Consider the following 23,971-nt stretch of genomic DNA (forward strand, 5'->3'; position numbering starts at 1 on the left):
TCTTTTGCCACAAAGAACCTTCTGTGAAACAGAAAGGTTATTCAGATGTTAAAGGCTCTTTTTGGAACTATTTAGACAAAAAAGGTTCTTCTATGGCATTGTGAAGCACCTTTATTTTTAAGAGTGTAGGAAGGAGGATAAAAAAACAAAAATGGACAGTTGTAGCAACAAGATGAACTTCAACATTTAGCAGCTGAATCACCTGACTTTATTATGCAGTATTATTCACTGTGGGCAGTTTTGGAGAGACGAGAAGCAGATTGCCTCATTTAACATCTCTGAAGCAACTGGAAGATGTTTTGTTAAATAACAATATTCAAAAGAGACTATTCAAAAGTTGTATAAATCTGTTCTAAGAAGATAGAAAGCTTTAGCAAATGGTGGTGAAACACACTAATACAGTAAAAGTGGTTCACGTTCTTTTGCCCAGCCCAACCCCCTGTATCTTAAACCCTTTGCACTTTAAAGAGTGAGTCACAAAACCCTTATTGATTTAAAGCCTTTTATATGCTGAGGGCTGATAACAGCATTCTTTGTAAAAAGCAGCTGCGACACAATTTAATGGCATTAAATTACTGCCCTGGTGGGGTGCTGAATAAAAATATGCTTCAATATAATTATGTTGTTCTGCAAAAGGCAGCAAAATTTCACCATGTGAACTTTACACTCTACATTTCTATTTTTATTTATTTATGTATTTATTTAGTTTTCCCATTGAGATTTTAGACCTTCTTTCCGACTCTTAATTTTCGATGCCTTTTTTATGCTGTTGTGCCTTAAAGACTCTCATTAATTCAATAATCCATTCCATTAAATATATGTGAAGACAGAGCGGCTCTGCTTATTACAGGCCATTACTGCAGTCCGTTTGGAAAGAACAATCTGAAAATTCCAGGAACAAAAGCTAAAATTGCACACCATCTATATCGAAATAGCACACATGAAATGTAGCCACTCTAGAAAAACACTGAATGACGTCTGGCAAACACAAAACCAGTATCTGCCCTCTCCACAGTTCTTCTGCCTCTTTTCATTGTCGCTCAATATGATCAAAGCCCCTCTGACATGCATGCCATGGAGGGATAATTGTGAGCCCCTCCTCTACGTTTTTTAACAGATGAACCCTCATTTGGTGTTTTCTTGCCTAGTCTTAAAATGAACCTCTATTCCAGCTCAGCCACTTCATACACTTTCAGGTTTTGATTGCGGAAGGAAGCAATAAGCACATAAGATCCTTTCTGATGAGATCTGTAGTGCTGTTGATCCTTTATGATTTGCACTGCCCATTGTGTTAGATTACACCTCTGATTGCTTTGGTATAAAAAGCCGATCCAAAATGACCAACGAGGAAGGGAAAATACAGAAAACCCATTAGTAGCTCGTTGTTATCTTGGTGCATCACCTCAGCATCAGGCAGATAATTGCTAAATGCAGAGGTGCTGCAACAAAGTACTGAGTTAAGGGTATGAATACTTATGCAATGTACTTTCGTTTTTTTCAGTTTTTAAATTTAAAACTAAATATATTTTCAATTTAAAACAACCTATTTTAGATATTATTAGTAGTATTTTTGGCTTAAATAAATAAATAAATAACACTGCCGTATAGTGTTACAGGCACAGTTATGAATGACAGGAAATCATGCTGTTGTAAATTCATGATGTGTGTCTGCTGTGTGTTTCTGTTTATAAGCAGCCCCACTGTGCTTCATCTCTACCCCGCTGATGGCAACCCTGCTTAGCATGACTGCTCAAAGGGAAATCTGGCTCGAAACATCTCATTTTCGATGGTCACAATAAGAACAGCAGCACGCACTGGGCTGTTTGTCTGTGATAGAGGCTTTTGAGAAGGGGTCTTTTGAAAGACCACCACGTGGGCACTAGGCAGAAGATTCTGCCATCCATGAAAAGCGATTGGCTCACATAATCAATTCTACTCAACATTCATGAAATCTAGCAGCGTGCGCTGGTGAAAGATATCACTCTGGCTTTCTTTTTCTTTTTTTTTTTGTAGAACTGATGGAGGGAGAAAAGACATGAGGAATGACTGGTATTTTCATGCCCTTTATACAGAACACACACAACCAGGAATTTACAGATTAATTTTTTCTCTGTGCCATTGTCTCTATTATCGGAGCTTTTTCTAACACTCCTTTCAGCCGCACAAGGAGTAATGTTTTTCCATCATTATTTTTCTCATTTCTCACTTGCTCTTAACATTTTTATCTGCCATTATGTTTGGTGGTAGCTACACTACTTATTTGTTACTTTACTTTTATCAAAAAACAAACTAAATTTTCACCTAAATCCATAAATATTACACAAACTCTGATGAATTTAATAATTAATAATAATAGTAATTTAATACATTTACAGATAATGTACTCACCCCCTTGTCATCCAAGATGTTCATGTCTTTCCTTCTTCAGTCATAAGGAAATTATGTTTTTTGAGGAAAACATTTCGGGATTTCTCTTCATATAATGGACTTCTATGGTGCCCCCGAGTTTGAACTTCCAAAATGCAGCTTCAAATGGCTCTAAACGATCACAGCCGAGGAAAGAAGGGTCTTATCTAGCAAAACGATCAGTTATTTTCTAAAAAAAATTACAATTTATATACTTTTTAACCTCAAATGCTCGTCTTGTCTAGCTTTGTGTGTACTCTAGAGATTAAAAAGTATATAAATTGTAAATGTTTTTAGAAAATAACCAATCGTTTTGCTAGATAAGACCCTTCTTTCTTGGCTGGGATCATTTAGAGCCCTTTGTAACTGCATTTAAACTGCATTTTGGAAGTTCAAACTTGGGGGCACCATAGAAATCCATTATATGGAGAGAAATCCTGAAATGTTTTCCTCAAAAAACATAATTTCTTTACGACTGAAGAAAGAAAGACATGAACATCTTGGATGACAAGGGGGTGAGTACATTATCTTTAAATTTTTGTTCTGAAAGTGAACTACTCCTTTAATTTTTCTTATTTCTAATTTATGATATGTGACCCTGGACCACAAAGCCAGTCATAAGGGTCTATTTTTTTTTTTTTTTTTATACATCACTTGATGTATGGTTTGTTAGGATAGGACAATATTTGGCAAGCAACTATTTTAAAAAATCTGGAATCTGAGGGTGCAAAAAAAAAAAAAACTAAATATTGAGAAAATTGCCTCTAAAGTTGTCCAAATTAAGTTCTTGTTCAGTTTTGCCAATTTTGAGTGGACGCAAAAACACGCTGCTTCTCCCGTCCTCTTTTCCAGAATAGGTTTTTACAGCTCGTAACTTGGATATTCTGTTAAAAAAAATAACAGTTTGGTTTTGATTATCATGTCTATTGTGCTGAAATCATTTTTTTTTTTTATTAAGATTTATACATCACCTGATGTATGGTTTGTTAGGATAGGACAATATTTGGCTGAGACTATTTGAACTATTTGAAAATCTGGAATCTGAGGGTGCAAAAAAGAAAATTGAAAAAAAAAAATCTAAATATTGAGAAAACTGCCTCTAAAGTTGTCCAAATGAATTTCTTAGCAATGCATATTACTATTAAAAAAATTAAGTTTTGATATATTTACAGTAGGAAATTTACAAAATATCTTCATGGAACATGATCTTTTCTAATTTCCTAAAGATTTTTGGCATAAAAGATAAATCAATAATTTTGACCCATTCAATGTATTTTTGGCTATTACTACAAATATACCCATGGTACTTAAGACTGGATTTGTGGTCCAGGGTCACAAATGTCATACAGACTGTAAACAAAGATATTTAGATAATTTCACTCATTTTAAATAGGTCCTATTGGTATTTAGCAACACCAGATATTGCTTGTTTTAACATAATATTTAATGTGTGATATACAAAATGTGATTTAAAAATTTTAAATGTTCACACACTTTCATATTTCACTTCATTTGTTTTGTTTGAGAACCTGTAATCTAATTATTTGTCCAAGTTTGACTTTAGAGACCTTCTAAATCACATCTGAGCTATTAAAATTGCATCTTTTTAAGGTTATATTTCACAAGAGTGGTGCAATAATTCACGCCCTAAAATAGTTTTAAAGGAGACATATTATGCCCCTTTTAATAAGACATAATATAAGTCTCAGGTGTGCCCAGAATGTGTCTGTGAAGTTTCAGCTCAAAATACCCCACAGATCATTTATTATATCATTTTGAAAATGCCCATTTTGAGTGGAAGCAGAAACGTGCTGTTTTCATACATGTCTCTTTAAATGCAAATGAGCTGCTACTCCCCATCCCTTTTCCAGAATAGGGCTGTGTTTTTACAGCTCATAACAAAAATATCTGTTTGGTTTTGATTTTCTTGTCTATCACGCTGAAATCATGTGTTTAAAACCATATTAGTTTAAATTTTTGATATAGGGTTTTCTGAGAGCACACACCCGAACCATGCACACAGAAAGCGTTTTGAAATCTAAATTAAGTTCTCTTTCATGTCTCATTGCACTTAAACGGTCAAATACACACGTTTGCATGTTTATATAAAATCTGTGTGGCAGCAGCGTAATATACAGTAAATAAATTAATAAATTCACTGCTCTCTTGCCTTCTCTGATTAAACTTATGCTTTGCTCGAACTTTTGCCAGGAGGTTAGAATCAGTCACAGGGAAGGCGAAATCTGATGCGCTGTTTTTTTCACATGTCACATGCTCGCAGAAAAAAGGCTTAACAAAACAAAGTTACTGGTTTGTCCTGTTTCACATTTTCTGGGTTGGTAGATGCACTGGGGACCTAATTATAGCACTTAAACGAGGAAAAAGTCAGATTTTCATAATATGTCATCTTTAATAGCACAGATCTATGTGTCTATTTGCATTCAGATGCAACCATTAGCATCTAACTAAAACATTTACTTCAATCAATATTTTTTTTACTTTTATATGCATATTTTAAAACTGCTGTGGCAGCTTCCTCTTGTTAGTCACCATTTTTCTTGAAAATAAAACTGAAAGAGAACCAACTGTTCTGTTTCTGTTGCACAAGCCTAAAAAGCATTCATATATGCAGAAGTGTCATGCTCCTTCAAACTGACACGTGCCAACCTCAGATTTTAGGATTTTCGAAACTCGGAAAAAAAAGAAAAGAAAAATACGTATACTTAAAATTTAAGTAAAGAATTATCAATATAGTAAAGAAATATCATAAATCACCCATTCACAAGCACAAATATGTCAGTATTTAACCCTTTTTTGTTGTTGTTGAACCAACCAGGAGTCTTAAAATAAATTATAGCCATATATTATATAGCCTACAGGTAAAGTCAAAAGTTTACACCTTGCACCTACTTTTTGAATTTGAAGATCAGGGTAAATGTAACTTATTTTGTCTTTTAGGAAACATGTAAGTATTTTCTGTAGCTTCTAAAGGGCAGTTCTAAACGAAAAGAAATAAGAAAGATGTACACATCTTCATTCAGTTTTCACCCCCGGCTCTTAATGTATCTTAATGTGTCATGAACAACTATCACTAAAAAAAACAGCTGTGGATCATTCAGGTAACAACACAATATTAAGCATCAAGTGTATGTAAACTTTTTCAAACGGGGTCTTTTTTTGTAATTCACCTATTATTTTTTTCTTGTGGACTATATGTAAATGTCTTTTGTGTGAAATATCTTATTCAGGTCAGTACTAAATAAAAAAAAAACATGCATTTTGTATGATCCCTCTTATTTTGGTTAAAAAAAAAAAAAAAAAAAAAGTCAAAAGTTTACACGTTCCAAAAACTAATAATCTTTGTAAATATAAGAATATATTTTACAAGTTTCATTTTAATTTCATTCAAATGTCACATTTAATTCAATGTGTTTGCTGTTTCTTAGTAATTGTTTGTGAAATTCACTAGCAATTTATGAGTAAAAGTTCTTTCTTTCCTTCTTTATGTGTGTGCTTGCTTGCTTGCTTGCTTGCATGCACTTTCTTGTGGGGCAAAACATGATGCATGACTGCCACCACTGGCAATTCGACAAAGGAGGTGCAGGATGCACACTTTAAATATCACACTTCATATTAAAAAGGCTATAATTTCCAGCGTATTTACATACATTTAGCATTATTTTAGGACAATCTGAGACGCAGCCTATGTAAATGTAAATATAATATATGTGAATACCAATTTGAGTATCAAACCGCAACTCATTAGGTTGATCAGGTGCTGTTCCGCGCGTCTGCCGCGCTCTTGTAGCATCTGATTGGTGAAATTTGCGTCGGTCCCTCTAGAGTGCACGAGGAGCCTTTCTGTGGAGCTGATGTGCGAGTTATTGCGCTGTTTCAAAGTTGAGGTGACCGTCAGACCGTCAGACCGACAGACATGTACGGGCTTAATTCTGAACCATATGGAAGCCGTCTTGATTGACTCTATCGCACAAGTGTTAGTCACGCACAGATCGCTTCTGATAAACTGTGACTGCATGTAATGCGCGGGGAATGTGCTCGTAGAGTGACTGAAGTGACTCATACTTGTTCAATGTGGAGCAGGACTACACAGCCGGACATGATGAGGAGGATGATCATGGTGCCGCCACGGACGCATTTCGGAGAGGAAACGCAACTTCTGTTTTCATCCTGCGCCATGTAACTTTGGCACCGACATGTAAACCAGAATAAAGCGACGGGTTGGACGGTTTTCTTTAAATTTGAGGAATCTTTTATCCTGTTCAACATAAGCACGTGTACTCCTCGCAAGGATGCCTGATGTCCGGGGTCTGTACATTGGTATGGAGGTGCTCATTGCCCTTTCTTCTGTCATTGGGAATGTGATGGTGGTCTGGGCTGTGAGAATCAACCGATCTCTACGGGACACGACCATTTATTTCATCGTTAGCCTGGCTCTGGCGGACATTGCTGTCGGGGCACTTGTCATTCCTCTGGCTATAACCATAAGCATCGGACTGAAGACTCATTTTTACAGCTGTCTGCTCGTTGCATGTACTGTACTGGTACTAACGCAAAGTTCAATACTCGCCCTCCTGGCTATTGCTATTGACCGCTATCTGAGGGTCAAGATACCAATGAGGTAATACGATATTGGTTGCTTATTCATTTTTCATTTCATATTTCCAGGTCTGCTTTCTTTTTCTGATTACATGATGGTTTCGTGTCATGAATGGTGATTGGTGAAGTTGAGGTGACTGTGAAATGTCTTAAAGGGATATTTGACCCAAAATGAAATGAAAATTGTCATTTACTCACCCTTATTTGGTTCCAAACCCGTATGGCGTTTTTCATTCTATGAAACACAAAGTATAACTTTTAAAGAATGTTAATGCGATTAAAAATTAATATTGTCACGTCAAGCCTAAAAAGAACGCAAAACCACAACAAAAGTATCACAAAACTGGTTTATGCACTATTTTTCTTGTCTTCTCAAATCATACAATAGCTTTATGTGAGAAACAGACCGAAATTTTAGTCGTATCTATCGTAATCTTGAAAATCTTCACCTCTGGTGGCATTTTAATGGCATTTTATTGAGTCAGTGAGTTGAACTCGAGGAACCGGAACAGTTCGAATCGTGAACGAATCATTCAGACTGGTTTTGTGAATTCTATCGAATCATTAGAAAGATCCGACTCACATAATTTCTGAAATCAGAACTGCATACTATACGTTAGGGTTGTGACGATGAGGAAATTTCCCCACCGGTTAATTGACATGTGACAACACCGGTAATACCGGTATCACCGTGGGGGTGGGGGTTCCTAGGAACGAAGACGAGAGCATGCACTATAATTAAAAACTGAACATAGCTACAATGCGTCATATTTCATTTATCACGTGAGGAGAACGAGAGGAGTCGAATTTACAGAAAGAGAATGGCGGACGATTTAGTGTCAAAATGCTATGCAAAAGCGCCCGTTTGGCAATATTTTGGGTTCAAATGTTTTTTTTTTTAGTAGTTTCGTTGTCGTCCATTCAAACAATTGACGCCGAATTGCCAATACCGGCAAAACTGTTATAAGCTGTATAAGCTATTTAAAAGCAGAACAAACGAGGAAAAGAGCTCTTTATTGCCAAACAGGCGCTTTTGCACTGCGTTTTGACACTAAATCATCCGCCATTCTCTTTCTGTAAATTCGACTCCTCGTTCTCCTCACGTAATAAAAAAAATTTAATATGACGCATTGTAGCTATGTTCAGTTTTTAATTATAGTGCATGCTCTCGTCTTAAGTAAATTTATAATTATATTTTCCATTTAATTCAAATAAATATTTAATAAAAAAAACGAATAGGCATACTTTAAAAAAAAAAAAAAAAAATGTGGGGACGGTGTCACGGTGGAAAAGAGATGTCACCGGTGTTGCGTCTTAAAACCGGTAACACCGTCAACACCGTCTATCGTGGCAAGCCTACTATACGTACCATGACAGAAGAGTAAAATTGTAGAATACGTTTCTGATTTTGTTAAAATTTTGTTCACAAATTGTTGTAAACTCTTATGAACACATCAATGAGATGCAGTGGTGAAAGGAGTAGCCTATGTTTAAAAATGAAATAGCCATGACTTAAAAGAAAAAAAAAACCTTTTAAATGCAGCACACATGAACCCCTTTTTATTATTATTATTCATTCCATGGAGGAAAGAAAATCATGCAGGTTAAAATAACATGAGGGTGAGTTTCATTTTTGGGTGAACTATTCCTTAATGGCAGATTTACTCAAACAAAGAAAACAAATATGCTCATCACATGAAATTTTTTATTATAACAATGTGACAGTGAGAAATAGGCTACTGAGGTGTAGCATTCTTGCTTTCAGACCATGGAATGATGTTTGACCTGGGTAGGTTTGCCGTGGGCTGCAATGCTTCTGAATTTATTGCTGTGTTATAGAATCCACTTTCAAAGTCACCTTCAAACCATGACTCTCTCACAGTCCTTAATTTCCTGTCCTGTCCTGTCCTGTCCATGGCCTCCCTTTGAATGTGAAGTTGGAGTTACAGAGTTTACACATTGCATGAACCAAAACAATTAGGTAGAAGGACCATTATGCAGCATTACTTTTGACTGCCTGGAAGAACAGCTCCTTCCTTTATTTTAATGATTAAATAGGATTATAACATTCTAGTCTGAGGCAATTACACTGGACAAATGCATAGTTTGTCAAACAAGCAACTAGTGCCAATTTACCAGCCGAGTGGATGGCATGCTTCACTAGCTTCATTTGTGTAGTCTGAAAAGACCTTCTGCTCTTCACAGAGAAGGGATTGTGACTAAATCAAAATGTAATCCTTCTCAGCAGAGCTTTGTGATTTAGATTTTCATATTTATCACATGTATTTCAGTTTTTTTTTTTTATTCCAGATAAATCACAAAACTGTTCCACGACTGATTTTGAGGAAATTTCACTTGTTGGGTATTGAAACTCCTCAGGACTAATCTTAGTAATTTTCATGCTTCAGCATGCTTTAGAAAGCTTCCTCTTTTCTCTCAGTGTTGTAGAGTGTAACAGGATGTTAAAATCCCACTCATTTTCTCCACAGGGAAATTGATTTTGAACAGTAACTTAAGATCCTTTAAAGACGAACCAACTGTGAACTATGAGGTTGTTGGAATATGGTTTTGTTGAAGCCATCAGCCCGTATAATTTGGCCTATTTTTTTTAATCATCCCTGCAAAAAAAAAAAAAAAGCTTATTTTACTTAGTATTTTTGTATTGTTTCAAGTCAAGGTATCTAAAAATTCTTAAATCAAGATGCATTTACTAGATAAGCAAAATTACGTAAGATATGTAGTCTTGTTTCCTAGAAACAAGACAAAAATATTAAGGAAGATAAGCCTTTTTCAGTGATCAGGTTCAGCTGCAGAATTTGATCCTGCAAAAAATCTCCACCAATCAGAATCAAAACACAACAAAGCAAATTGCACAAAATGAATTCTTAAGAGCATACTCACGATATGAGTAAAATTATATAGTGTGTGATATTGCATTTATACAACAGTTCGACAACACGAGTGTGTAAATACATAAGAAACAAAATCTATAAAAACCCTCTTTTGTGCAGAAATACTTCCTTCCGCCACAGATTCAAATCTCAGTTTGACAGTTGAATAGCTGAAACCAAGCCTCTGTTTATAAATCCAAAATGTTATTTTAAAACTAGTAACGAAGGAAGGTTGAGTTGCCTCATTGAAAACTTATTGTTTTACTGTATTAAAAACTTAATACAGCAATAGTATTATGAGAGAGAGATGGTCTGAGCAATCGTGATTACCTGCAACTGATAATGCATTCATTCTTCATATTCACAGTGAAACTTTAGTTTGAATGTCCACTGAGGAAAGCATTTTCTTTGTTGTAACATTAATATCCTTTCATCTGTTAAGGGTGATTTCTGATGACAGCGCTATCTAGTGCATTTGTTAGCTGTGTCAAGCTGTTGTTAAAACTAAAAATAACTTCCGTTTCTAACGTGTCTATTTTTCAGTATAAATGTCTTCACTGCTGACTCGTAAAACAGCCTATTGTCACCAACGAATGGCGAAACAATGTAACTAAAATTACCATCACGAACAAACGCACCTCTTCTCAATACTAAACACTTTAAAATACTACGTTTTTATATGAAAATGTTATTATTAAATAATAATATTTAATAAACAACAACAACAGCCATCATAAAACTTGCTAGGCACTTCGGTCAAACGTATAAAAACAGCGCTCTGATACAGCATTGAATAATGAGATTTTGAACTATTTGCTGTGGAACAAATAATAGTTTAATAGTTAGATTTACCCAAAACAAATTATATTTCATGTTAAACCACTATAGAGATATCAGAGCCAGTGGTAAATTCCAGAAGATCTGGCCAAGGTAAGGAGCTTTCGTGCGGGTTCATGAGTGCAGAACGGCCGCTGGCGTTCTGGAGCTCTCGTGTCCGAAAACATCGACACAAATGTTCTAATAGATGCTATCTTTACCCTGGTGAAAAAAACCAGCTAATACCAGCCTAGGCTGGTTGGCTGGTTTTAGCTGGTCAGCAGGCTGGTTTAAGAGGGGTTTTGGCCACTTTCCCAGCTTGGCCAGGCTGGTCTTAGCTGGCCAGGCTGGGAGACCAGCTAAAACCAGCTACTTCCAGCTGAGACCAGCCAACCAGCCTAGGCTTGTTTTAGCTGTTTTTTTTTTTCATCAGGGTATTAACAAACTGCATATTGGAACTATAAGTACATTCTTACCTGAAAACCTATTAAAACTACATTCCGTGACACAAAAAAAGTACCGCAAACAGAGTGATATGATTACAAACTGTTCTGATATCGCTCTAATATCACATTCCTATCAGCCAATCAGAAATTTAGAAATGAGCCTGTAACAGAGATAGAGACAATAGTCAAAAATCTCTATTGGTTGACACATTTCTACTGATTAATCGTGTCTACTTGTACACTCTTAAAAATAAAAGTGCTTTAAAAGGTTCTTCACAGCTATGCGATAGAAGAACATTTTGGTTCCACAAAACTTTTCAGTCAAAAGTTCTTTAAAGAACCATCTCTTTCTTACCTTTTTATAATCCGAAGAAGCTTCTTTCGCCACAAGGAACCTTTTGTGAAACAGAAAGGTTCTTCAGATGTTAAAGGTTCCTTATGGAACTATTTAGACAACAAAAGGTTTTTTTATGGCATCGTGAAGCACCTTTATTTTTAAAAGTGTATATCGACCATCCCTAGTGCGAATGACATAATTTTCCCTTTGCAAAAACCCGCCCTTTTTAGTTACTGCTATGTCCGACAAATAATGCTGCTCTAACACTAAACAACGTGTTTTGACACTGTGAAAGTAACATCGCAGAACAAAGAGGAAACTGACAACGCGCTGACAGACAAGACAGAGCAGGTTACTTAAAGTCTTAGCTTTAAAATGTTGTCATTTTTAAAAGAAATTCAATCAATAAATATTGTTTTGTGGCTCTTTAATGTGTTGTGACAGATCACTGTATTGGCTTATTAGATCAATCGACACATGAACTGATCATCTTTTTTATTTAAAGCACGAAATAAGCATGAATGTACATCAGAACATATTTTATTTCAACCGCGGAAAGTTGCTAATACATCATTTTTTTACGTTTATATCGACCAAAGTTAATCTACTCTCCTGTCTTATTTGTTTGTCAGATAAAATGGTGAATTCAGCATTATGATTGGTCATATCGCCTGTCAGTCAAGCTGTTTGCTAAGGTTCAATTGCATCAGTTTCCTCTCAGCTTAAAACTATAGAAACCATTCCCTCAAATTACTTGAATATTTCTATGCATAATATGCATATTATGCTATAAATTAAAGCCGTCAAGTACACAGCCTTTGTTTTAGCTTTCAGCTTTCAAATACTTCTTTGGCTTCAAATTAAAGTTTGTAATACCATTCACCATTCACCTTGTAGCTGGTTGCTTTGGTTTATTGCTCATAACTCTCAGGCCTTTTTTAAAATCCCTATGGGAAAATAGATGGGCACTGTTGCACTCCATTGGCATCACTGTCTCTGAGTTGTTTTAAAAATGTCATTTTTTTCCCCACAGCTATAAAAGAGTGGTGACTCCAAAGCGTGCAGGCATTGCAGTGATGGTGTGCTGGATGGTGGCCATCGTAGTCGGCCTGACGCCCATGTTGGGCTGGAACAATCTGGAGAAGCTACGGCAGACCAACGGCACCCTGGATGCTGACCTTCTCGTGACCTGTGAGTTCGAGAACGTCATCAGTATGGAGTACATGGTCTACTTCAACTTCTTCGGATGGGTTCTGCCACCTCTCGTCCTCATGTTGCTGATCTACGCCGAGATCTTCTACATGATCCACAAGCAGCTCAACAAGAAGGTCACCGCCAACCAGACTGACCCCACTCGATATTATGGGAAAGAGCTCAAGCTGGCGAAATCTCTCGCGCTGGTGCTCTTCTTGTTCGCAGTCAGCTGGTTGCCATTGCATATCTTGAATTGCATCACTCTCTTCTGTCCTAGTTGTGACAACTCTATGTGCCTTCTTTACGTGGCTATCTTACTCAGTCATGGCAACTCCGCCGTCAATCCCATCGTTTATGCATTTCGCATTAAGAAATTCAGAAATGCTTTCGTTAAGATCTGGAAACAGTATGTGTGTTGCACTGAGGATCCGCGCCTGGGCGATCGGCCAAGCTTTCGCATAGATAGCAAAGAGAGAAGACTGCGGGACAATGACATCTGACGCTATGCTAAACGGGTCTCCTCTATGAGAAGCACTTTTTAAAATATGACAGTATAAATGAGTCTACTAGGAAAATGCAGTCTGGGACGTATGCTGTCAGTTGTGAGATTGCCACAGAAGGAACATTACTGGAAATGTTTCCTTGAAAACTCAGTCAATGATGCATAGAATGAATTGCATCATTAGTGAGGGACCATTAAATAAATGAAAATGGCCTATTTTAGAGGAATAGCACCACTGGCATTCACATCTGTGGAAAAATCTTTATTTGATTATGATTTCTTTTTGTGCTGTGGTTCATTCGAACGTGGCTATTACATAAAGGGCTTCATATAATGATTGCAAAACTGCAGACTCGTAAATGTCAGCGCTTATGAGTACACTAAACTACACTCGTCTTTAGGCAGGTAGTCTGAGGACTTTGAAAAAGGACATTGAGGTGTGATCTGAGGTCACTTTTATATGCCAGCGATTATTTGTGTTTTGAGAAGTATTGGATATAGAGTTATTTACTGCTTTGCTGGACACGTCCAAATAGGAGGCAGCTAGGCCCACTTTGTCTTAAAGGGATAGTTTATAAAAAAAATAAAAAGTCTGTCATTTACAGACCCTTGTGTTCCAAAACTGTATAAAAATATATTTTCAGAGTTGTTTTGGACCCCATTGGCTTTCATTCAAAACAGCTAAAATGGTCATGTAAATATTTTAGCAGATAAAAAAAGATAAGATGACAGAACTTGCATTTTTGTGGTGAACTATCTCTTTAAGCAGAACCAATAACAGCGATGTTGCTTTCGCCGTGATAGAAAACTTTTTTTTTTCAACTGTTTTTGTAGATGTTTCAGTCTAAATTAAATAGTTTGGCTTATTAATACTCCTCTCTTCTGTATGTTTCACAGAATAACCACTGGAAATTAACTTGATGCATTTATTGGTTTTTGTGAAAATAGTGGAAAAAGCCTTCGATTTCACTGCATGATGTTGAAAAGGAACAAACTGTAGGCGGTTTGCATTTAATATTTAGATTGCTCAAAACTGTGGGCCTGAGAAAAGATGTGAAAAGATAGACAGGAAGGAACCATGAATAAATCTAGATTGAATGATACTGCCGGAGGTCTAATGTGGTTTTTTTTTTTTTTTTTTTTCTTCTTATTGAGATGCGTTGTTAAAATAAATGATGCATAGCCTGTGAGGACAATCACAGTTGGATCTCTCAAATGCTCAGGCCTCTCTTTAAATTTTAATACGCCAAGGACATTCAGAGCTTCACTGAAATTGCTCAATTTTCAAGGATATTGGACGAAAAACTAAAGAGTCACTGAATATATCTTAATTTTTGATTCTGTGTCCTTGAAAATAGGTGGCAGTGGGTAAAGTGTTCTTTGAACACGGATGGATAAATGGTTTGACCTTTTCAGACTGGCCAATCTCAGAGAGTACAGTCAATTCAGACCATTCTTGTGTTGTGTTTCCTGCGAAACAAACTTCCTGGGTAGGTCCTGAGGTAGAATAAAAGCTTAAGCAGTGACTTGTGTTTCCGCTTCATCTGTGGTATTCAGCAGACCTCTGTTTTTCTTTTAATGTGTGCCAACTGGAGACTTCACCTAGTTTAAAATGAAAATTCTGTCATTAATTACTCACCCTGATGTGGATCCAAAACCGTAAGACCTTCGTTCATCATCTGAACACAAATGAAGATATCTTTGATAAAATCGAAAGCTTTCTGACCCTCACAGAAAACAATGCAACAAACACGTTCAAGGCCCAGAAAGGCAGCATGTGTGTGGAACTGTTGAATTATGTTATTTTTTGTTGTATGTTATTCTTTGCACACAAAAACTATTCTCATAGGTTCATACAATTACGGTTGACACTGATGAACAATTTTAACAATGTCCTTACTACATTTCTTGGCGTTGAACGTGTCAGTTGCATTGCTGTCTATGCAGGGTCAGAAAGCTCTCGGATTTCATCAAAAATATCGTAATTTGTTTTCTGAAGATGAACAAAGGTCTGGCAGGTTTGGAACGACATGAAGGTGAGTAATTAATGATAGAATTTTCTTTTTTGGCTGAACTATCCCTTAAGGTTATACTTAAATGGATTTATTTTTTTAATATCTAGTTCAAATGACTCACAAGCTGCAATTACCTAAATAGATCACTTGAGGGTTTTAATCTAATATCTGTTAAAAACTGCACCTTAACCTGTCTGTAATAGTTCACGGCGAGAAATAAAGTGTTGGGAATAAAGTGTAATCAGATAAGGATAGTAGCACAGTTTATGGTGGCACTTCCAATGTAATTTTGTTTACTTTGTTTGCAACAAAGCTTTCATAGGCAATGGCTTTATTTAGCGTAAATGATACAAATTGCAGCTGTGAATCACTTTCTAGTGTAAACGGCAGTCACCAGATGGTAACTCAGTACTGTGGTGCCCCCTTGTGATGGTTTGAAAAAACGCATTACAATTATAATTCATTGGCTAAGTGTTCATTACTAAGAATAAGACGTATCAACTCATTTTTATTCAAGAATTAGCATGCAAGCTGCCCAGTGATTATTAGTGAAGCAAGGTCTTTAACGAGTAATCGTTTTATTCATATTGTTACCAGGATACAATAAAACCATAAACCACAAAAATACATTTCTTAACATGTCCACCCCAAGTTTATTCATCCCTAGTGAAAGAAGACTAATATTTTAACACCTAACTAATGTTTACTACACACAAAGTGCTTTGTTTTAAAATAACATGGCAGTTTTACTCCACATTCACACATAAAACATGCAAGTCTGTTATTTAAAAAAAAAAAAAATTGTTGGTTGAGAATTCCTGAATCGACTGAAAAACTCAAACACCAATATTTGTATTAGAGTAAAAATGTAAACATTAAAAAAAGTTTAATTTTTCTTCCTTTTACTGGTTGTGATTGTCTGAAGAAAGCAGCTTGGCACCTGTCATTTACAGTTCATTGTGTATTTAAAAAAAATAAAAAAATTGAGAAATGATTGAAGGTGTCTCAGAGAATGAGACAATGAGCTCCAATCTCAAGACATGCTGTTCTTAGAGACAGATTCCTGGAAAAGAAAAGCATAAACATTAGACAGTTTGTCTATTTAACTATATCAAAATCTGAGGAACAAATAAGTCATAATGATTATATTAGAAGTATGAATTGATTATTTTTTTATTTATGTTTATATTTTTTATTATATACACATTGCACAGCATAAATGAGTACACCCCCTCTGATTAAATATAAAAGATGCATTTTCTTAATGATCACTAATATAATTCATAGAAAGATGGCAAACTTGAAATGTTTTAAACAAATACTTAATAAAAACAGAAATATATTTGTAATATCTGTAAAGTAAGTTAGCCAATTTTGTTTAAATGAAGGATTGCAGAAATAAGTACACCCTAGATTTAATTAGTGTACACTGTAGTAGAGTGTAGTCAAGATATAACAAAATGTAATATTCTAGTACTTAAAGGAACCACATGTAAGAAATTTATTTCAGTTAATCATAAAATGGCCCTGACATCTCACTAGACATTAAGAAATCATGTTCATTTCAAATACTTATATCACTGACAACAGTGGTCCGGCCAGGATATTGTCATTTAAAAGCGACAGTTGCAGCCCACGACTGATGTTATTGTTGTCATTTTGTGTTTTGGAGGCTCCACCCTCCAGCTATCTACTAATCACGAAGTCAGTAGAGTTTCGTCATCCGGGTTGCCAGCTCAGCTCTAGTTACAGCTGCAGCTACGAAGTGTCGGATAAAACATGTATAACGTTACGAAACCTAAAAGACCTCGTTATGAATCCGAAATACGTCGTGACAAAGTCCGAAATAAAACAAGGATTTGTATAGGAGATGCCTTTGAAAGATGGAGACGGCTGAAAACGGAGAAGAATTTGAAGACAGACGCCAACGTTGCTAATTTTCTCCTGGACAGGTAAGATTCATCTATGTTTGGCTAACTTTGCTTCCGTACACAGTGGATTTTCCACGGTCGCTCGTGCTAAAAGCGTTCATAAAAAGCTTTATATCGCACCACTAGCAGGGTATGAAAACAATCTATGTTCTGACTGAAATGTGGTATTACAGTACATCTTTACGAAATATTTGGCTAATCGCCATTAGTACATTTTTGCGATACATAATTACTTCGCAAAACATCTCTCGTGAAGCATAGACATAATTAACAGAAAAAAAAAATACTGTGTAGGACTCGTCACTTGCCATTGGAAGCTCCTTGTAGCAGCCTACGTTCCTGCTGGATCCTGCAGCTTAGCTGGCAACCTCGAGTCAGGGGGGATTGGGAGGGGATACACCGTTCTACAGTATTTTGAAAGTGATTGCAGTACCAGTTTTGGCCACAATCCTACATACGGTTCCTTTAATATGTCCTCCATAACGGCTCTGAGCGTACAAGTTCATGACAAACTGTCACATCTGTCCTGTTTAACACCTAGAGGACGACATCCTTAAATGCCCTGGTCTTTAATGGTGCTCAATGGTGTTAAGATATTGATATTTTAAGATATTTTACTTTGGGAGAATGACTATTTTCATTGTCATGTTGAGGACAAGGGTAGCAGAAAAGGGTAGCGTCTTCTGTTTCAGGTTTTAGTATTACATCACACAGTGGTGTGTGAATTGATAGCAGTGTTGATAAATCACACCTTTACCACTCATACATCTCTGTAGAAGAGCTTTACTACCACTGAACGTCACTGAGCATTGTACTCCTCCTGTAGTAACGCCATAACATTTTGGATGCTGTTAGATCCGAAATGATTGACTTGGTCTCATGAGATCAGATTATGGATTCCTAGAAGTCTATATTTTGTAAATATGGGCCGTGGATAAAGCTAAATGAGTTTATTGTGCTTTGGCTACAGTAAGTAGTTCTGGTGTGGGTAAACAGGCTGTGTCATACTATATGACAGAAAATGTCACTCTTTTCATAGTTATTGCCAGCTCTGAGACACTTTCTTGGTGTTTCTCCTGCTCATTTTCTAGCCAAAACTCACTCAGCACTAAATGAAAGGTTAACGTGAAGGCCTGATTATTTCAGGGGCCTTTTTACAAGTCCACTGTTTTTGGATTTCTGTGTTATTTTTACTATATTTTCACATTTAAAACAATAATTTGGTATTCCTCTTATACCATTGTCCTTTTTTATGCCAAAAAATAAATCTCCTCACAGTTCTCTCTAAAATGGTTTCATTGTTGTCAGCATTAAGTCCGAGTATGATTCAGTGGGCTATATAACACTTTTAATTGTCAAGAAATTACTTATCTTTAACCGTTTCGGGTAACATACATACCTGTTGATCAAAACTTGCCTTAACCTTACACCAGAAATGTTATTTATTTATTTAATTTTTATTTAGTCATTTTCAGGAGGGTGTACTCATTTTTGCAACACAACATTTTATCACTTCGATAAGAAAATTGTATTTTCCTGAACAATTTTAACATGCTTCTTTGGTACTGATCAAGCAGATTTGCAGGAATATTATATATTTGAAGAATCCCAATAGGGGGTGTACTAATTTCTGCTGTATATATATATATATATATATATATATATATATATATATATATATATATATTAGGGGTGTGCAAAGCAGCCGGTATTTGTATCTGTATTTGTATTTGTTGAGGGGGAAAAGTATTTGTATTTGTATTCGAGTAAAATTCAAAATAGGCGTAAAAATAATGAGTGACGGGAAGCTATGCTAAGGTTAACTAGCCTATAGCCTACATCTTGCTGTCTGCAAAAGACAGAGTAACTTAAACATACCATATAAAGGGCCGTTCACAAGTTGCGCCTAAAAACGCGTGGAAAACGCTAGGCGCGCCGCTTTCTCCTTTCCAAAGCGCTCTGGAGCTTGGCTCCCGCGCCTGGAAAAAACGGTCCACACAATCTATATTTCGTGTTAGAGCGCGCACATTCTGTCAAATACAATTCTGCCGCCTACAACGTGGCACACATTCAAATAAAATGATAACTCAGCTGCAGAGGACCGCTCACGCATAGGCATACTTTCCACTGTGGGGACACGCTTTTTTCAAAATCCCGTTTGTGTCCTGCCACTTTCAAAACAAGGTTTTGTTAAAGTAATCTATTGTATTGTAGAATGGACGCTATGCACTGCTGAGAGTTTCGCGCGGTCTTTAAAACGAAACCAAAAGTAACACGCGCACGCGCATTCAAATACAATTTTAATACCCCGTGTTTAGAGAGCGAACCCACAATGCGCGCAAATTAGGCTATATAACATATTTAGGCTGTTATTAATATGTGGGCTATATATTAAGTTTTGTAGTTGTCTATAACTGTATCATGCTTCAAAAATTCGATCTCTATTTGCACTTTGAATATTGTTAAAGAACAGACATCACTGTAGACTATGAAAAGGCAACTCTATGACAAGCTAATAAGATTGTTTGTGATTCAACACACATTTTGTACACAGAATATGAGTTGTTGCCTTCTGGGAGGAGGTTTAGAGTTCCTTATTGTAGCATGAATAGATGAATAGTATGGAGCTGTAAAATTTTATTTTTATTTTTGTTTGTCTGTCAATTGATTGCAGCATGGGTGATGGGCCCAAGACAAATTTCCCTGCGAGGGACAATAACATTTACCTTACCTTACCTTGAAACAGTAGCCTACTTTGATTATGGCTGCATTAATTTTCTAAATGACTAAGAAAGAACTGGGTAGTTTATTTTTTGTTATTTATACTGTAGATTCTTTAAAAATGCAGTGGTTATCTCCAATTTTAATGGCTCTTTTACTAGAGAAAATAAACATCTTGTTGATGTACTCATATTTTCTATTAAGTTAGATTTAATTCGGATGACAGAAGAATATCTTTTACCTGTTTATTTTAGTATGATCATTACATATATAAATGATTAAAAATAGACAATAATAATAAAAATAATAATAATAATTTTAAAAATAAATATTGCAAGAAATATCGTTATCGCAACATTCAACAACAATATCGCATATCGCATATTTTCCCAATATCGTGCAGCCCTAATATATATATAATTGATTATATGATTGCTGATAGTGAAAAACAAAATTCGGTTAGGAAATTAAAGGGGTAGTTCACCCAAAAATGAAAATTTTGTCATTAATTACTCACCCTCATGTCGTTCCAAACCCATAAGACCTTTGTTCATCTTCTGAACACATATTAAGATATTTTTGATGAAATCCAAGAGCTTTCTGACCCTGCATAGACAGCAACTGACACGTTTAAGACCCAGAAAGGTAGTAAGGACATTGTTAGGGGCCGTTCACATGTCGCGCCTAAAAACGCTAGGCGCGCCGCTTTCTTCCTTATCAACAAAGCGCTCGGGCGCTTGCGCTCCGGAAGCGTCTGCCATTTCTAAGCTACCATCAGCTGCGCTCTAGCTCCAAGCATATGCGTCTCCATGCATTGTTTCTTCTATTAGCGTCAAAATAATGGGGGCTTGACAAATCATAAAGTTCAAGAAATCCCTGGACCACAATGATGAGCTGCTCCTCCATGTTTCTGCTGAGGTTTCAATGTAACGGAAAAACGTGAGGAAGCTGATTGGTTAGTTCATGTCACATGACCTGCGGTGCGCTTGCGACATTCTGAAAAGTTGAGATGTTTTTAAATCGATGCGGCGCGGACGCGCCTGGAAAAAACGAGCGCGTCGCACCGCGTCGCTTCCAATATGCGCGCGCAAGCCGCGCGTCTCCATTTGAAATAACGAACTTGCGCGCGCAAAAGACGCTTCATGTGAACGGCCCCTTAAAATAGTCCAGGTGACATCTGCATGTGTTGTGGTACTGCCATAAACGTACATCGAAGAAAAAAATTGTTGAATAAATGTGTTATTTTGTTTTCTTTTTGCACAAAAACTATTCTCGCAGGACTATTTTATCAATGTCCTTACTACCTTTCTAGGGCCTTGAACGTGTTAGTTGTGTTGCTATCTATGCAGAGTCAGAAAGCTCTCGGATTTCATCAAAAATATCTTCATTTGTGTTTTGAAGATGAATGTGCTCGGAACGACGTTAGAGTGAGTAATTCATGACAGAATTTTCATTTTGGGGTGAACTATCTCTAACTCGAGGGCAAAAAAAGTTCCCCATGCAGATTTCACTCAATTTGCCACGCTGACCAACAGAACAGCTGCTTGGTTTGAAAGTGACTTCTATATGGGTCGTTGAACTCTGCTGAGGACATACCCAAATCTCTTAATATTTGCTTCTGCGTTTTCTACAAAAGGAAGCAGTTAAAGCAAATCTGATAATAGTGTCCTTACCCAGCCTCCTTGCTCAGTGATCCAGTTTGTAAGACGGTTGTTGACGAATCCCATCATAGCAACCTCGACTACATTGTTCATGTCAGGGCAGCTTTTCTTTATAAAGAGTCCCAGTGTGATGGCGGCCTTGAGAAGCTGCTTCTCCGAGCTCACTTCTGCTCTTTCCACAACCCACATCTTACACAGGCTGTCCACGCTATCACTGAATACAGTCACCACCTAGAGGACACACACGTGTCAGAGGCCACACGTCAAACATAAAACATTCCCATGTGGTTAAAACAAGTGGTTACCATGCAAACATGTAGTTACCATGCAATTAAAGAAAAAATGCTACACAAACAGGAAATACTGCATACATTTTGTGGCTACTCAAGAAGTTTCAGTTTTACTAGTTTCAAGGAAAGAAAACGAAACTGGAAAATATTGACAGCTCTGCTTTACAGTGGCATTTACAGTAATTGCCTGTAATTATGAGTGGAACAGGAACAAAGTAACACTGATAAAATATGCTCACAAAGAGACACAAACATTCTTCAGATTAGTTGATTGGTGTTTGAAGGACAATTTGGACTCACTTGGTTGGCTGCAGCTTTCTGTACATTCTTCATCAATGGCTGGATCACTTTCTCATCATAATCGTCACCCAGTTCTCTAAGCTTAGATGCTATTTTTACAGGGTCAAATGAGTCTGCTGAACAAGTAGCTTAGAATTAATTTCTGAGAGACTTCAAATAATGTATCAGGACATTGTGCACTTATATGCTTTATAATGAAAAAAAGAGGAAACATTTAATAGTACATTTTTTAAATTGTGTACATTTTAATAAGGTGCAATTACTAAATCAGCATTTCAACTACGTTGCATTACCTCATAAAAGCCATTGAACCTTAAGGCGAGACACTGCAGGTGAATAGGGTAAAAAAAAAAACTAATAGTTATTACCTTACTTACCCAGTTGATTGATTACATTGATAATTGCAAACATTTTTTGTATTACAAGTTTTCTAAAATGTTAGGTTTAAATATGCAATTGGGGCATTATTTAATTAAATATGTGCTAATTTGCATACATTTCTAGTACAATAATCTAAACACTGAATTAAGTCAGTTCTGAAATTCTTGTTGAATTTTTTCTGACATATTAGAGTCAGCAGTTTTTACAGAGCGAATTTTGGGTATCTCATTTCGTCATGCCATAATTTTTACAATTTTAAGGGGGAATAAAATGTTGTATAAAATCAAGCAAATCATATATGAAAAAATCCCTCTGTAAAAACCTTCAGGATATAGACAGTAATAAAAATGTAAAGTTTGGTGTGTGTAAGTGCTACTGAAGTGGAGATTTATGGCTCAGTGTAGAAGTAAAAAATCATTTTGAGAAAACAGCCTTTAAAAATATGCATTGTAATTGAAATCTATTGACACAAATAGATAAAGTGCTATTAAAGAAACACTTAACCATGTTTTTCGGATGTTTTCTTTTCACTAGTCTGAAAAAACACTTTATGAAAAAACAAAAAGCCCAAAATCTCAAACTTGATAGGTGCATAAAAAAAACATTGTTTTTGCCTGCAGTGTCTCCCCTTAAAGGTCTATAAAAGTCTAGAGAAGTGGATTTTAATGAATACATGCACTATATTACGTATTCATTATATTTAGTGATTATATTTGTTGTATGTAGGAAAAAAATCTGTCAGGAAAACATGCTATGACGTTTAAATATGTATATATATATACAACGAACTGGGGTAGAAACATTACGAGGTTGATATAAAAAACGCCTTTAGGTAAATTTTATTGTAGTTTTGAATATTACATCTAAAATCGATGTGTTTCGACACAGGTTTGGATCTAATGAGTCAGCTTATGCAAGGTGTTAGCCTGTCAAGTCATTGTTTACACATATGTTCATAACCGTTTCATAGAATGACTCGAGTATGCTCAGAGATTCCAGACGAACACTTACCATCTTCAGGACCATCAGTCTCCAACATATCAACATCTAATTCATTTTGGAATAGGCAGTGTATAACGTCGTATGTTTGTTTCTGGATGTCAGATGCCGCCATCGCGTTTATCGGTGTTACAATATATCCAGTTCCTTAGATATTTGGTTCCACTGGGTGGCGCCTGTATGTATATTCATATTGTGGGCGTGTCCTCGAGACAACGTCCAAACGAATGGGACTTTATTCCTGGTTATAGTCACATTTATTTAATGTAACTAATATTTTCTATACAATACAACAGGCTTTCCAATACTGGGAGGTTGTGAGTTGATGAAAAGTGTAATTAATTCAGTCATATAACTGCAAAAATAAAAGCAATCAAAAAATGTTAGTCAAAAGTTGCCAAAAGTTTGGAATAATGTTTTTTGTTTAATTAATAATTAATGTTTTTAAAGGTTCTTTTATTTGA

The 23,971-nt window shown here is 36.1% G+C and overlaps 2 protein-coding genes across 3 annotated transcripts; one reads left to right on the forward strand and one right to left on the reverse strand.

Annotated features, from left to right (window-relative positions):
- The first annotated feature begins 6,281 nt into the window (after positions 1-6,281).
- LOC141294034 (adenosine receptor A1) lies at positions 6,282-15,209 on the forward strand. The gene is made up of 2 exons (XM_073826111.1): positions 6,282-7,045; positions 12,547-15,209. The coding sequence occupies exons 1-2, from the start codon at positions 6,717-6,719 to the stop codon at positions 13,205-13,207; spliced, it is 990 nt and encodes a 329-aa protein (XP_073682212.1). The 5' UTR covers positions 6,282-6,716; the 3' UTR covers positions 13,208-15,209.
- Positions 15,210-15,833: 624 nt separating this feature from the next.
- Positions 15,834-23,659, reverse strand: LOC141294036 (bcl-2-like protein 15). 2 transcript variants are annotated; one of them, XM_073826112.1, is made up of 4 exons: positions 23,520-23,659; positions 22,128-22,243; positions 21,550-21,768; positions 15,834-16,287 (listed from the first exon to the last, which is right to left on the reverse strand). In XM_073826112.1, exons 1-4 carry the CDS (start codon positions 23,620-23,622, stop codon positions 16,258-16,260), a joined length of 468 nt encoding a protein of 155 aa, XP_073682213.1. In that variant the 5' UTR covers positions 23,623-23,659; the 3' UTR covers positions 15,834-16,257. The 2 variants fall into 2 exon arrangements, with proteins under 2 accessions (XP_073682213.1, XP_073682214.1); XM_073826113.1 differs by having other exon boundaries at positions 15,836-16,287; positions 22,128-22,240.
- Positions 23,660-23,971: the final 312 nt, after the last annotated feature.

The sequence above is a fragment of the Garra rufa genome, chromosome 20 (genome assembly GCF_049309525.1).
Source record: "Garra rufa chromosome 20, GarRuf1.0, whole genome shotgun sequence".
Taxonomy (NCBI): Eukaryota; Metazoa; Chordata; class Actinopteri; order Cypriniformes; family Cyprinidae; genus Garra; species Garra rufa.